The sequence below is a fragment of the Sarcophilus harrisii genome, chromosome 2, assembly GCF_902635505.1.
Source record: "Sarcophilus harrisii chromosome 2, mSarHar1.11, whole genome shotgun sequence".
Lineage (NCBI taxonomy): Eukaryota > Metazoa > Chordata > Mammalia > Dasyuromorphia > Dasyuridae > Sarcophilus > Sarcophilus harrisii.
In genome coordinates this window covers 50,963,484-50,977,866 of record NC_045427.1, presented here as the reverse complement: position 1 = coordinate 50,977,866, position 14,383 = coordinate 50,963,484, and the positions used below count along the sequence as shown (strand labels likewise).

Genomic DNA, 14,383 nt, shown 5'->3' with positions numbered 1-14,383 from the left:
ACCCATTCATATAATTCACATACATGTGTGCATAGACACGGACGTGCAGATAGAGATTTGATATAACTAGGAAGTTATATATAAACAAGTTACATATATGTGTCTATATAGACATATCTCTATAAACATGTAGCACACATGCACGTGTATGTAGAGATATAACCCAAAGTCATACAATGCACATACATGTGTGCGTATGGACACGGACGTGCAGATAGAGATTTGATATAACTAGGAAGTTATATATAAACAAGTTACACATATGTGTCTATATAGACATATCTCTATAAACATGTAGCACACATGCACGTGCATGTAGAGATAACCCAAAGTCATACAATGCACATGCATGTGTGCGTATGGACACGGACGTGCAGACGGAGATTTGATATAACTAGGAAGTTACTATAAATAAGCTATAGAAGTGCATATAGATATATGCATACGCACGCGTATGTACGTCCGTGCATCTCTGCCCATAAGCCGTTTCCTATGGGCGCACACGCACATAAGCTTGCCCGTGGCGCTCCCGAGGAGCACAGCCCGGTTTCCCGGCAGGCTCTGGATTCCGAGTCAGACCTGCGCTCCAAAGCTGCCCTCTCTCCCTGCTACCTCTGGGAGGCGGACTCCCAGCAGGGGAAGCGGCTGGCGGTGGGGGCGGGGCGCGGAAGATCCCCCGCCTCCCCCTCAGCTTGAAGGCCGCACTTAAGCCCCGCCTCAGTTTCGCTGCGTAAAAGAGATGTTAGAAATCCTATCGTGAGGAGCGCAGGTGTGCGGAGAGCGCTTCGCGAACCTCACAGCGCTATTTGCGCGCTCTCATGGTTAGTCCTTCTTAGACTGAGGATACTCCCCCCCTCACCCCTCCGGGGAGAGCCGGCGGCTCGGGGAAGCGGTCCCGGCCCCTCCACCTATTGGGCCCCAGCCCGCAGGTGTCCTACCTGCTCCCAGCCGCAAGGCCGGCTCCATGGTTGCAACGTCATCGGCGGCGCGACGCCCGGAGAAGGGCGGGGCTCTAAATTGGCGCGCGCGATGACGTCGTAGCCCCCGGCGCTTTCTAATCCGCAGTCTGTCTCCAGGAAGGGCGGAGAAAAGAAGACAGACAGCTCGCGCTCTGTACAGAAAGCCACAGAGGACAAAAATAATCTAAATGCATTCTGTGCTGCCCGCGAGTGCCTCCTTTCGGTCTGGTCTTAATCCAAGGGAATAAGAAACGGAGTTCTCCAGCAGAGGGCGATAAAGGAACGCTTACATAGAGGGTTAGGCAAGGCTGGAGAAAAGATGGAGAAAAGAAGGGAGGGAGGTAGATACATACATAGAGACATACATAGATCCAAAGACTCATAGACACGTGGACAATCGGGTAGATGGATAATAAATGAAATTAAGGGAGATGACAGATAAAATAGAATAAGGGAAGGGAATAGACGGTGGATCCATAATCTAGGTCTACAGATAGATCAATAAACGGATTGATAGATAATAGCATTGGAAGCTATGGAGAGAAGATGAATGAAAAGAGAAATGATAGAGATTCAGTGGAGACGATTAAGATTAAATGGCTGAATCTAGGGGAGGGGGTGGGGGGTAAGAGGTGAAAAATAGGAACAAGAGGTTTGGCAATTGTTAATGCTGTAAAGTTACCCATGCATATATCCTGTAAATAAAAGGCTATTAAATAAAAAAAAAGGAGTAAATGAGAAAAAAAAAAGTAAGTTTTCACATTAAAAAAAAAAAAGATTAAATGGCTGAGATGGAAGGCTGGATAGATTACATGGACTGGTCAATGGATGGATAGATACACAAGGCGTGGTTATCCTCCGTTCTTGAAGGACCGAAATGACACGTTGGGTTCACGGTACAAGTGAAGTTGATCAGACCGAGATGACTTGGGAGACTTTTTCATAAATCAGGCACTAGGAGTTCATAGGATCGTTTGGAGGAGAGATGTCTTTAAATGAGCAAATCTTACATTTTCTTTGAGCTCCTGCAACTCTGCTTTGTTCATAAAGTACAATTTTTTTTTTTTTTTTGATGTGGGCGAGCCGCGCTGGAAAGTCCTGTGCCTATATTTCACAAGATATATGATCAATATTAAATAGATAAGTTAGAGGTTAGATGAATAACATAGATGTATCTATAGATAGATGGGTTAGATATATAGCTAGCCAGATGGATATATGACATTATATAGATAGGAGAAAATAAAGATTAAATTGATGAAAGAGAAGCTAGATGTATAAGATCAGTAGATGGATTACCTATATAGACAGATTAATAGATAATAGGACAGATATATACATATATACACACACATATATGCATGTGAATGCATAAAATAAACTCACCAAAACTACAGAGACAAAATGAAAATTTGAAATCAGCCATTTAAAATGTCTTATTTTTACAAATGAAGAAATACAGGCTTTAAGAGAGGAAGACGCTTCCCAGGATCACCCAATAATTCACAACGGGGTCAAGATCTAAAGAAAAGATGGTTGACTTTAAAAACCAGATGTCTTTCCATTAAGTTATACTGTCTGAAATACTTTCAAGATCTAAAAAAGGTTTATGATGATGATCCCACTTGTGTTGAAGATTGAGGTGAGGAGGGATGGAGACACTTAAATGACACTTTGCATTACTAGTCTAAGAAAATTCTCTCCCCAGAAGTGAACAACTCATGACTGAGAAAAGTAATAACTTATCTACCAGAGGCTCCTTCTTTCTCCAGCTCTTCCATATCTTGCTTGTTATATTGCCTTGTGCAAAAACTGGGAATCCTGCTTCAAGATAAAGTGCAGAAATATGACCAGCATTTCCTCCTTAGCTCTGCCTCAATGACTAAAGAGGAGTAAGGCGCTAAAACTGAAAGAGAGAAGAGGAGGAAGTGCTAGATACATCAGTGCTGGAAAAGAATAGCTCTGTTCCTTGAGGTAACTGTGTGAAAAGGGGGCAGAGGTAAGTGTAGAAGGAGAACTGCTTAGAAATCTCTTTAGAAACCAGATACCATTTGTACTGATTATACCCACATTTACTATGATCTCAGCTAAAGCAAAAGTTCTCATGAAATTTGCCTAACACTGCTAACACTGATATGCAAGAATCAAAGAAGTATTTAATTTGGAAGACAATTTAGAGCTTATCTGATGTAAAGATTTCATTTTTACTAAGAAACTTGTAGTTCAGAGAGGTCATTCATTGCCCTGCCACAAGTTAATACATAGTAAATTCAAATATAGGTCCTCTAACTTCAAACTATTGTTTTTCATTTTATTACACTATTCAGATTGGCTCATTAATTTTAGATGAATAAGGATAAAATTAGACTTTTTTTCTTCTCTTCACTGAATGATTTAAACTGTGTGGTGAGGCTGGGAAGTCCTGGGAAGTCTTTTATCAGTACCACAAATTCCCTAACCTGTAAGCTAGAAGGGACCTTACAAATCATCACTAACTCCCTCACTTTTAAAGGGGAGGGCATAGAGTTTTCTTTTTAATATGCCATACCATCCTCACTATCATGAATCTTTGCAAACATATCCTAACTGATCTTGTTGCTTCTAGTTTCTCACCCCTTTGAATTACTCACTGACTCACTGACTTAAATGTTCAAATGATCCCAGGGTTATCTGTCAGACTTTACTTTACTTTGAGCAGTCTCTCTCTCTCTCTCTCTCTCTCTCTCTCTCTCTCTCTCTCTGTATGTGTATGTGCCAGCCATAAAGAAGCTCAGCTTTTCCTGAAAGCCAACATTGTCGATTCTTAACAAGGCAAAATAAAGAGGCTTTGGAAAGATTTTTTTCCTGCAAGAAAGCTCAGTTTCCTAATATCAATAATGTATTAATGTTGGGTACAATATCACCTAGGGCCAAACTCATGCTGAGGCAACTGTTTGTCTTAGCAGGTAACACAGTTCTAAACAATAGCTCAAATACCATATATTCAATCTGTCATAGCTGTTCAAGCTGGTAATGAGATACCATGGAAAAGTTGCCAGTGTCAATATCAAAAAGCAGGTGGTGTTAGAAAGAAAGAGGTTACTTTTAACTCTTTCAAAAAGTATTCTTAAGTGAAAATATTTCAGAACCTCTTTGTATTTAAAAGGGAATATAAAAGGACATTTTGGAGAAACTTTCACTTTGCATTTGATGAATCAAGGGAAAGAATGATAGAGAGACAGATATAGACAAATTTACTTTTATTTCTTAAAGTTTAAAATATTCTTTCAATTCTAAACCTGATCCAAGCTCGCAACATTCACCACTCTTTGCAGATTATAATTACTTTTCACAATTTTTCTAGAATGCCTATCTGGATATTATTGAAGAAATCTGGGACAATGAGAGGTGAGGTGTGATGGTTGTAAAAACCATTAAGTTTTCATTGGGAATATTTATTTTTCATGGATACAGATAGAAAAAGAGAGCAGTCAGTCAAACCCCCGCCCCAAGTTTTTATTAAGTCCTTACTGGGTGCCTGGTACTGCACCAAGCATTGGAGATACAAAAAAAAAAAAAAAAAAAAAAAAAAAAAAAAGGCAAAATCATGTAAGCTTAAAAAATAGATTTTTGGGTAGAAAAAGAGGAATCTCATCTTCAGTACTTGTTTTGCTTCAATTGTTTTGTTTTAGGGATTAGCTCATAGATACTGTAAGTTTTACTCTAAGCTTCTAAGTTTTATCATGGTAACAGTCTTCATATATATTAGTGAAAAGAACAATAGATTGAGAGTTAAAAGCTTTAGGTTGGAGACCCAATTTTCTGCCTTGTGACCTTGCAGAAGTCCCTCAATTTGTCCAAGTCTCAGTTACTTCATTTATAAAATGGGGATGATACTGCCTGCCTTGGAAAGTTGTTAGGAGCTAATAAGATTCTATTTGTTAAAGCACTTTGTAAATTAAAGTTTTATGAATATGTTATTAAAAATAATTAATCCTGGTGATCCAAGTAAGCTTTTCTTTAGCACTTGACTTTTTGTGTGTGAAAATCTTTTTTCAAGAAAAGCAAAGCTCAGAGAAATGTCACTAATTATGTAACCTTAAGTAATTTCTCTATGTGGATCTTAATGTTTTATTTTTGTTTTTCCTAACATGAGAAGGCTGGATTAAAGGATTTCTAAAATCCTTCCCCTCTTCTGTACTTCTGAAATTGCATTCTTTATGTGCTTGTAATCTAATCATTAAATAGTAGTTACACACCGATTTCCATTGTGGGGAACTCTTCCCCTGTTGGAGGGGAACTTATTAGGTATCACTGTAGGCACTTCTTTACTAAATGACCTGAAGTTCATGTGTCTTCCTTGCTAAGGACCCAATTAACATTCCCTTTGGTTGCTTGGAGAATCGGATGCATAATTCTCATGCTGTTCAATTCGGATCCTGGTTCAGATTGCAGAACACTAGTTGGGAGAAGGCTCTCCTACCCCCAGACTCCAAAGATGGGCTCTTCTGAATCAGAAAAACAAATACTCTTTTCAGCTCAGTTTCCCTCCATCCTCCTTCCCAAACTCAGGGAATTGTAGCGTGGCAGTGAGGGGGGCGGGAAGCAGTGAGGGAAGAGGGGGAGTGGAGTAGAGGTCTAATGTATCTTTCTGACCGTTGTCACCCAAGAAGTTACTACCTCGAGGCCAGGGAAGTTAGTACCTCGAGGCCAGGAGGAGTAAATTTAAGCCCTGAGGTTAATTACAGGATTTCAAGCAGTGAAATTTAAAAGATGGCCTTTTATGAGCTTTGAGTCTCTATATATTTCAAAAGGCATTCCTGCCTTCTAATTATAAGGCATGCACACCTATGATGTATGACTTAAGTGTTTGTGTCTGTACGCATAGTTGCAATCCTTTATATAGTATCTTCAATTTTAACTATTTAAAGAATCTCTAATTTCCAGGAAGTTAAACATATTCGTAGAATGTACAGGAGAAGTTTAAATATTACTTTTCTTCTCCCTTGAATCTTACTAACTTTGGTTTAACCATCCAGCCTGGACCGAAAGAAATCTATTAGTTTCAAAACCAATTATTGTGTACTCGGACACCGTAAATTAACCCCCTTTTGATCGAATAAACACTGTTTATTTTTCCAATTTGGGGAGAAAAGGAGGAGAGCTATGGGCTGCTGCAAGTGAAAAGAACCCCGAAACCAATAGAGGGACTTCCAGTTTATCACTAATGTTCAGACGACCTCCTCAGGAGGAACTAGAACAATGCTAGTATCTTCTAAAAGATCCCCCATCCCTTTTTTCCCCCTTCATAAATTGAGGCAAGACTATTTGCTGAAGGTGCAGTGAGTAGAATCGCCCCAGAAATGTCGAGCAACTTCGCAGAGTCGACAATAAGTTTGAAGTTTCAGCCTCAGCGCATGCAAAAGAGACTTTTGTAGGGAATCGGAACACAAACATTGAGTGTTTCCTAAACCTGATAACAATTCACAGTTTTGTAGTGATTTACCATTTACATTTCGCCTTCCTCACAACATCGCTCGGAGGCTGTAGTTACAAGTGTAACTAAGCCCTATTAGAGTAGGTTCAGTAGTTAAGATTCTTTTGCCAATGTATCGCGACCGGACTCGGTCAGGATTCTTGCGACTACAAGACTACTTTTTTCACTGTCAAATTAAAACAATTGGATGTTTAAACTTAAATGTAGGATTCAATGAAAAGGTTGAGAGATTAAAAAAAAAAAAAAAAAGCCCTCCCCTCTTCCCCGGTAATTCCTCTTCTGGCCGACTTGTCCCAGAAGCCGAAGATCCACGTTTTGCGATTCAAATCCCTGTCAGAACCTCTTCTGCTTAGAGAAATAAAACTGTATAATAAACAGAAAAATTTCTTCATCCATTTCTCCCGCAAATCGATTCCGTGCAAAAAGAGCAGAGCTGAGAGGACAATGGATAGGGTTCCCCTCAGCCCTCGGGGCACCCAATGTGCTTCGACAGCGTACCCCCTTCAAGGCCTGGGTCCCCGACGTCAGCTCCAACAGGAGAAAATTGACAAGGGGATCTCGGTTTAGCTCCGCTGCAAAGGTTTTTTTTGTTTTTGGTTTTTTTTTTCCGAGAACCCGTTGGCTCAAATCCCAGTCCCCGAGGTAGCTACCAATTAAAGACTTTAGATATGCTTGGAGTCGAACACCCAGAATCCCTCCCCTGTCCCTTTCCTGTGATTCTTAGAGTTGTCTTGGTTCCACAAACATTTGCAACGATACAGTGTGATTTTCCTTTAGAGAAAAAAAAAAAAAAAAAAAGAGGACAAAGAAAGATCGATCCATTTTACACGATCATTGAGCTCAAAAGAAGGTCTGACAGACAGAGAGGTCTTTCTTGCAGGCTCGAAGAGTGTTGTGCATTACCAGCTAAATCCATAAGGTGCCAGCACCTTCATTTTGACCGAAGGAACAAACCTTTAGTATCCTCCACCCTCTCTCTCCCCCACCTCCCCAACTGCAGCATAACTCAGGTTACCCTCCGGGGGGCGCCAATACCCAGAAATTCAGCCACTGAAGCAATTTCAGGTGAACAGCTACCAGGCTTAGAGACGGAGAGACAGCGTCCCCGAACCAAAATGAAATGTTGCTAATGTTTGAAAGTCATTTGTTATTTCAGATACGGATGATTCTTTCAGGGTCGGATTCCCCTTTTAGTCCATGAAGGGAACTTTCAAAGAAAGGGGAAGAAAACTGGCTTTGGAAAGCATTTCGTGGGCGGGATGTAGTGAAAAGAAGAGACACGGCCTCCGAGCCAGGAGACTTAGTTTTCAGAACCAACTCTACGGCTAAACAGCTGTGTGACCTTGGGGAGGTCATTCACCTTTGCAGAGGAGGCAGATGTTTGTTTCCTGTTTGTTTGTTGGATTTTTAGTTAAAAATAAGAAAATGGACTAAAACTCCAATATCTCTAACAGTTCTGAAATTCTCTAAGTTGCCATGCAGGTTAAAGAAAAAGGTCAAAAGCATAGCTTTTGTGAGCTCCAGGTGTGGGGAAGGTGTTGTTTTAATAACCTGAACAAACATCTTTCTGGGAGTCCTACTGAGACTGGGAGAGAACTAATTCCAGGGGAAAAGGACTATGTCTCTCTCACCTTTTCGGTCTTTTGGTAGTTGGGATCCCCATCCCCCACCCCAACTCCTATGGCAACTAGGCCTTCTACTTTTAAGATTATATTAGTTTAAAACTAGATAAACTTACAAATGCAAACTTGCCATGTACTTTCCATCCACAGCCGTTACATTTTTTTTTTTTTACATGTGCTGGGGATAGGAGGTATGATGTGATAAAGCTATTTGTTAGAAAACACCTCGTAAAATCAGAGAAAATAATATTCCAGGAAGTCTCCAAACCAGGAGTGTTTATCGATCAATATTTTTGCGTTTCCAGAGAAAATTCCCGAAAAATTCAGGGTGCCTGTCACGGACTTCACGAGAAAGGCACTATTATTTGTTAGAATTGGCTTTTTATTGAGAATCGACTTTAAAATTCCATCACCAAATGTGGTGATGTTGACTGTGGGAGGAGGAATGTTGGCGGGGAGGGGGTTCTCTCTTATCCTCTTTGCTTATGAACTGGGAGCTCAGTAACTCTAAAGAAATTTTAATTTCCTTCAGTTTTTTTTAAGAGTGTCAAGTCAAATAAAGTACTCATACCTTTCATTAAAAAAAAAAAATCTAAAGGAGGTTAATCAACATCTCAAGAACTCGCTGTAAACTCTCTCCCCATTATTTTGCTTTTATCAGTGGGAACATTTCCTAAAAATGAAAACAAAATTCCTCCTCATCTATCTTTAGAGAACCCTCTATTCTAAAAGGAAGAAAGAAATTAACATCTCCTAATATCTGTTACCCACCTTTGTGAATCTTGGGAATGAAAGATTGGTGCTATAAATATCTTTTGAGGTGGAAAATGCAATTGAAGAAGAGCTGACAGTACAAATTTCAGCAATAAGTAGGAGCGCTTTATCTGCACACATCCCAAAGTAGATAACCTCCCTCAATAAGAGCCTGACATTTCGCCCTTTCAGCCATAGAATCCTAGGAGAAAGGAGGAAAGAAGCTCACATTAACAAAGGTGTGATGGGACTAATGCTAATAAAATAAACACACGCGTAAACAAATTGCCAAAGGGTGATGGGGAGGGGGATCGAGGAAAGGAGGCAGCTGGATATTTATTTTTATGTTAGGATAAAGAACAAAATATAACCCAATTATCTCTATTTAAAATAGAGGAGTGTAAAGAATTTATAACCCTTTTCATCAATTCAACTTTGAATCCCACCCTCCATTCACTCTCAATATTTGGATCCCAAAGAGATTTCGGAAGGAAAGAAGGTTCGGGACTTTCTCCTGAAAAACATTTGTTTGCTTTAGAGATCAGTTGTTTGCACAACCAGCCTGGCTTAGTTCTTAGCAGTCCTGCAAAACTTCCAATTTGCACTCCGCTCAGTTGCTTCGCTAATTAACCCGATCTTAATTGTCTCTAATGGAACCATTACAGAAACAAGGAAGTCGGATTTCTTTCTACTGAGGAAAAGTTATCCAGATCTCAGCCCCCAGCTTCGTTCTCCAGGGTTTGCACCAAACAGAAGCTGTAGACAATTTGGTTGTAAAATTAACATCTATAGAAAACGCAGAAGTTATTTTGTCAAAAGCTGTCTTGTTTCTTTATAAAAGGTTGAAAAATTTTAAACCGACACTGACAGGCTTTGTGTGCATAGGAGAGGAGTGAAAAATAGAGGCAATGATCTAGATAGATACATCTTGAATACGCTTCTGAACTCCTAAAAAAATTTTTTTTCGCCTTTGGAGAAAGAGAAATAGCTTGAAACATTCAAATGATTTCTCAATATTGATCGAATTTTCCGGATTGTTACTATATTTTTCCATTTCATTTCTTCGTAGACACGTAGACACGTATACACTTCATATGGAGAAAAGTAAAATCCAATAAGATCTTAATTAAAAAAAAAAAAAAAAAACAACCCTCCCACAGTTAATTCTTGTCGGGCATTTTTGGAAGCCGGACAAATGACTGCGGATGATTAATTATCATTTAATTAACATCGTGAGAGCAAAACTGGGAGGCCCTTTGGATATTTGCACAGAATGAGAGAAATGTGAACTTTAGTTGAAGCCGGAGTTAGGAGAGAGAATTCTTTTTAGAATTATTCACTAATAAAATGATTCCCGAGATCTGTGCTCTAGGTCAGTTCTTAAATTAATAATCAAATAAATCCAAGAATTATCAGGGTTTTTTTTTTTTTTTTTTTGGTGGTAGTTTTTTTATTATTATTGAACATGTTTCAGGGAGAACAGTAGTTTGGTAAAAGATGACTTTACAATATTTTAGTCTTGATTCTTTAGGTATAGTAACAGCCAAAAAATAAGAGAATAAAAATAAAAATTAGAAATGTAATAACGGCAATAATAATGTAAAACCTTTTCGCATTAAGACGCGAAGCTACGATCCCAGTTCAGTGTGGAAGAGTCGGGTCTTAGCGCCGTCGTGTTCTTAGCGCTCCTGGACTTGATTGGTTACAACTCCCCGAGGCTGATTTGTGATTGGTCTAAAGTTGAGAAGAGGGGGTGTGGCCAAAGGAAAGTAAAAACTCGCTTTCAGCAAGAAGAGTTTTGAAAACTTTCCCAAACCCTAAAAAGGGAGTTTGACTTTTTCGGACTTGCTGGCTCCTCGCGGACAGACGCACTGGACACAGACGGACAGACGGTCTCCGTTCGCGAGCTGCCTTGATTTCTCGAGAACCGGGGGCTCTTTTCGGCGAGGGTTTTAAAATTCTTCTCCCATTCCTCACCCCATCCCCCCTCGTCCTGCCTTTTGGCTTTTTTTTTTTTTTTTTTTTTTTCCCTTCTCTCCTCCCCTTCTTCCTCCAAGCAAGCGGGCTCCAGGCTGAGACCCTCCCGGCAAGTCGTCCCAGACCTCTCGATTTCTGTGAACCAAAAGCAGATCTAAATCTATTTCGATTTAGCCGGCGCTCCTCTTTGGGTCACTCCAAAGGATGCTGATTCTTCGCTGCTGGGGCCGCTGAAAGAGCTCCGCTTGGATTTTGGTGGCGTGTGCCCGAGGCTCGCTCTCCCCCACTCCCTCCGGTGATCTCCGTAGACCATCTCAGCTGCTCTCGCACCGACGCTTTGGGCTCCCCCGCCTCCTCTGGGGCTCTCTTGCCCCCTCCCTCGCCCCTCTCCCCCCTACCCCTGCCCGCAGTCCCTGTGCCGCCCGCGGAGGAGCCGTCTTCCAGGATGCAGGCTCGCTACTCCGTGTCAGCGGATCCCAATGCCTTGGGAGTAGTGCCGTACTTGAGCGAGCAGAATTACTATCGGGCGGCGGGTACCTACGGCAGCATGGCTAGTCCTATGAGCGTCTACTCGGGCCACCCAGACCAGTACGGGGCGGGCATGGGCCGCTCCTACGGGCCTTACCACCACCACCAGCCCACGGCGCCCAAGGACTTGGTGAAACCGCCCTATAGCTACATCGCGCTCATTACCATGGCCATCCAGAACGCGCCTGAGAAGAAGATCACCCTGAATGGCATCTATCAGTTCATTATGGACCGCTTCCCTTTCTACCGGGAGAACAAACAGGGTTGGCAGAACAGCATCCGGCACAACCTCTCGCTCAACGAATGCTTCGTCAAGGTGCCCCGGGACGACAAGAAGCCGGGCAAGGGCAGCTACTGGACTCTGGACCCGGATTCCTACAACATGTTCGAGAACGGTAGCTTCCTACGGCGGCGGCGGCGCTTCAAAAAGAAGGATGTGCCCAAAGAGAAGGAGGAGCGGGGGCACCTCAAGGAACCGCCCCCCCAAGCGCCCAAAGGCGCCGCTGCCCATGCCGGAGCCCCCCTCTCCAGCTCTGACACCCCAAAGGAAGTTGAGAAGAAAGTGGTCATCAAAAGCGAGGCCTCGTCACCAGACCTGCCAGTCATTACTAAGGTGGAGACGCTGAGCCCGGAGAGCGGCAGCGCACTTCGGGACAGCCCCCGCAGCGTGGCCTCCACGCCGTCCGGCTCCACCGAGGGCTCGCTGCCCGACCATCACCCGTCGGGCAACGGTCTGTCGGGCTTCAGCGTAGAAAACATCATGACCCTGAGAACTTCGCCCCCGGGCGGGGACCTGAGCCCGGTGTCCGGCAGGACGGGACTGGTGGTGTCCTCGTTAGCGCTGCCCTATGGTCAGGCGCCCCCGGCAGCCTACAGCCAGTCCTGTCCCCAGGGCGTGGACACAGGCGGGAGCTACCAGTGCAGCATGCGGGCCATGAGCCTCTACACCGGAGGGGAGAGGCCGTCGCCCATGTGCGGCCCCGCAGTTCTAGAGGAGGCCATGTCTGATCACCCCAACGGCACCACATCGCCCCTAAGCACACTCGGCCTCGCGGCTAGCCAGGAGGGAGCGCTAGCCGGCTCCGGCCACCACCACCCCCAACACCACCCTCACCATGGGCACCCGCAGCCTCCACCGCCACCGCCGCCTCCACCCCCTCAGCAACCCCCGCCCCAGAGCGGCGGGGCCGCAGGCCAGGCCGCCTCTTGGTATCTGAACCACAGCGGGGAACTGAACCACCTCCCCGGTCACACTTTTGCAGCCCAGCAGCAGACTTTCCCCAACGTCCGGGAGATGTTCAACTCCCATCGGCTGGGAATCGAGAGTTCGGCCCTCGGCGAGCACCAGGTGAGCAGCAACACGAGCTGTCAGCTCCCATATAGATCTACGCCCTCCATATATCGCCACACCAATCCCTATTCCTATGACTGCACTAAATACTGACTCCCCAAACCCTCTCCCCCTGCTCCAGCCTGCCTCTATGGCTCCCCCCACCCCAATCCCCAGCCGGTGACTTTTACAAACACTTAAGGCTGCAGAGACGAACAATATTTGGACAAACTTACCAGCGGACCCGAGAGCAGAGAGCCCTGAGACTTGTGCAGGTAACTTTAAATTGCTGTCCCAGTTTGGGGATTCCAGACCAGCCAATCCGACTTGCCAAAGACAAACAACTAACCCAAATGAACCAATCTGTATATTTAAAAAGAAAGAAAGAAAATCTGTATATTAAAAAAAAAAAAATCAGCAGCCCCTTACCTTTGAAGCAGAATAGCTTCATTATGCTCAATTCTGGGGTCTCAGAAAGTAAGTTACGGACCAATATCATAGCGATCATTATACGACTTTCTCTATAGCCGCACATCGGTCTGTGTGCGAGGATATAGAGTATACGCGTATGTATATGCTGTGTCCTTTTACGTTCTCTTACTGTGCTGTAAAGTGTGTGGAATTCTAATCAGGCTAACTCAGAGCCATTAATATAATATTTAAAGTTGAGTTCACTGGATTTTTAAATGTCCCCCAACAATCTCTAACTGCCCAGCTGAATACAAGTGATTTATACCTTTTTTTGTTGTTGTTATTGTTGTTGTTCAATTATGCAATAGACTTTTTTTTCCCCACTTAGCGTTCTTCTTACAGAACAAGGAAATAATTTATTTTGTTGGTGGAGAAAGAAGTCAAGTATCTGGTCATTTTTATTTACAAAGTGTGATGTTTTGTATAGTAGACTCGACCCTGAGCATTCCTTAAAAAAAAAAAAAAAAACTAATTTAAAAAAAATGTGCTTCACATTTGTTTGTCTGACGTGGTCTTGACTGTTGTACTTACTTTAAAATAAATCCATGTTGTTTTCCTGATCAAAGTTTGGCCAGTGTGTTTGTGTCTTTGCATCTCCCAAAGGTTGCTCTAAAACCACACCTGCTTTTATTATTTTTTTAAAATATGGGTGTATGCATATATATAACGCACATTTTCTATATAAATACTATCTATGTGTGTGCCCATTTATTTATTATTTATCTTTACTGGTCACACAATAGACGAGGGGGAACAGCCTCAATTTTATTGGTTGGTTTCTTGGTTTATTAAAAAAGGAATGAGTTTGACATTCATATAAATCTTGCTGGAAATAAATTAGATCAAAGACCAAAAAATGGGCTAGAAATCAGTTTGAAGACAGCATATTAGTCAATTGCTGATTTTGCAAATGCGCAGTTGAATAGAGAAATGTCATCAGATCTGGATAACTTTAATTGCTTCAGTTTATGAGAATGGGGCATAACAATGATAAATACCATGGAGCCTGCCAGGTTGCTTTAATTCTCTCCTGTTCTTCTAAATGGAGTTGGGCTTACAGTTCTAGGAAACTTTTATGATAGACTGAAATGCACGAGAGTAGGCCTAGATGCTCTATCATTAGAATTTAAATCTCTTTCATTTCAGTGGCAAAATCAGTGCTGGCTCCATTTCTGAAGCCAGACATCTATCTTATAGGAAGTATTTGATACTTTCTAATTTGTTTTTACAAATCGCTTACCTTCCCTACCCTCATCCCCATCTCACA

At 42.5% G+C, this 14,383-nt stretch overlaps 2 protein-coding genes across 3 annotated transcripts in view; one reads left to right on the top strand and one right to left on the bottom strand.

Moving 5' to 3' along the window:
* Positions 1-1,023, bottom strand: part of MTHFSD (methenyltetrahydrofolate synthetase domain containing) — a 48,555-nt gene extending 47,532 nt beyond the window's left edge. For both annotated transcript variants that reach the window (XM_012540358.3, XM_012540359.3), the window contains exon 1: positions 939-1,023. In XM_012540358.3, coding sequence (XP_012395812.1) covers positions 939-966 — 28 coding nt within the window. In that variant the 5' untranslated portion in view covers positions 967-1,023. The remainder of the gene's footprint in view (positions 1-938) is intronic.
* A 9,396-nt stretch (positions 1,024-10,419) lies between these two features.
* FOXC2 (forkhead box C2) lies at positions 10,420-13,681 on the top strand. The gene has a single exon (XM_031950173.1). It carries the CDS (start codon positions 11,233-11,235, stop codon positions 12,757-12,759), a length of 1,527 nt encoding a protein of 508 aa, XP_031806033.1. The 5' UTR covers positions 10,420-11,232; the 3' UTR covers positions 12,760-13,681.
* The last annotated feature ends 702 nt before the right edge of the window (positions 13,682-14,383 follow it).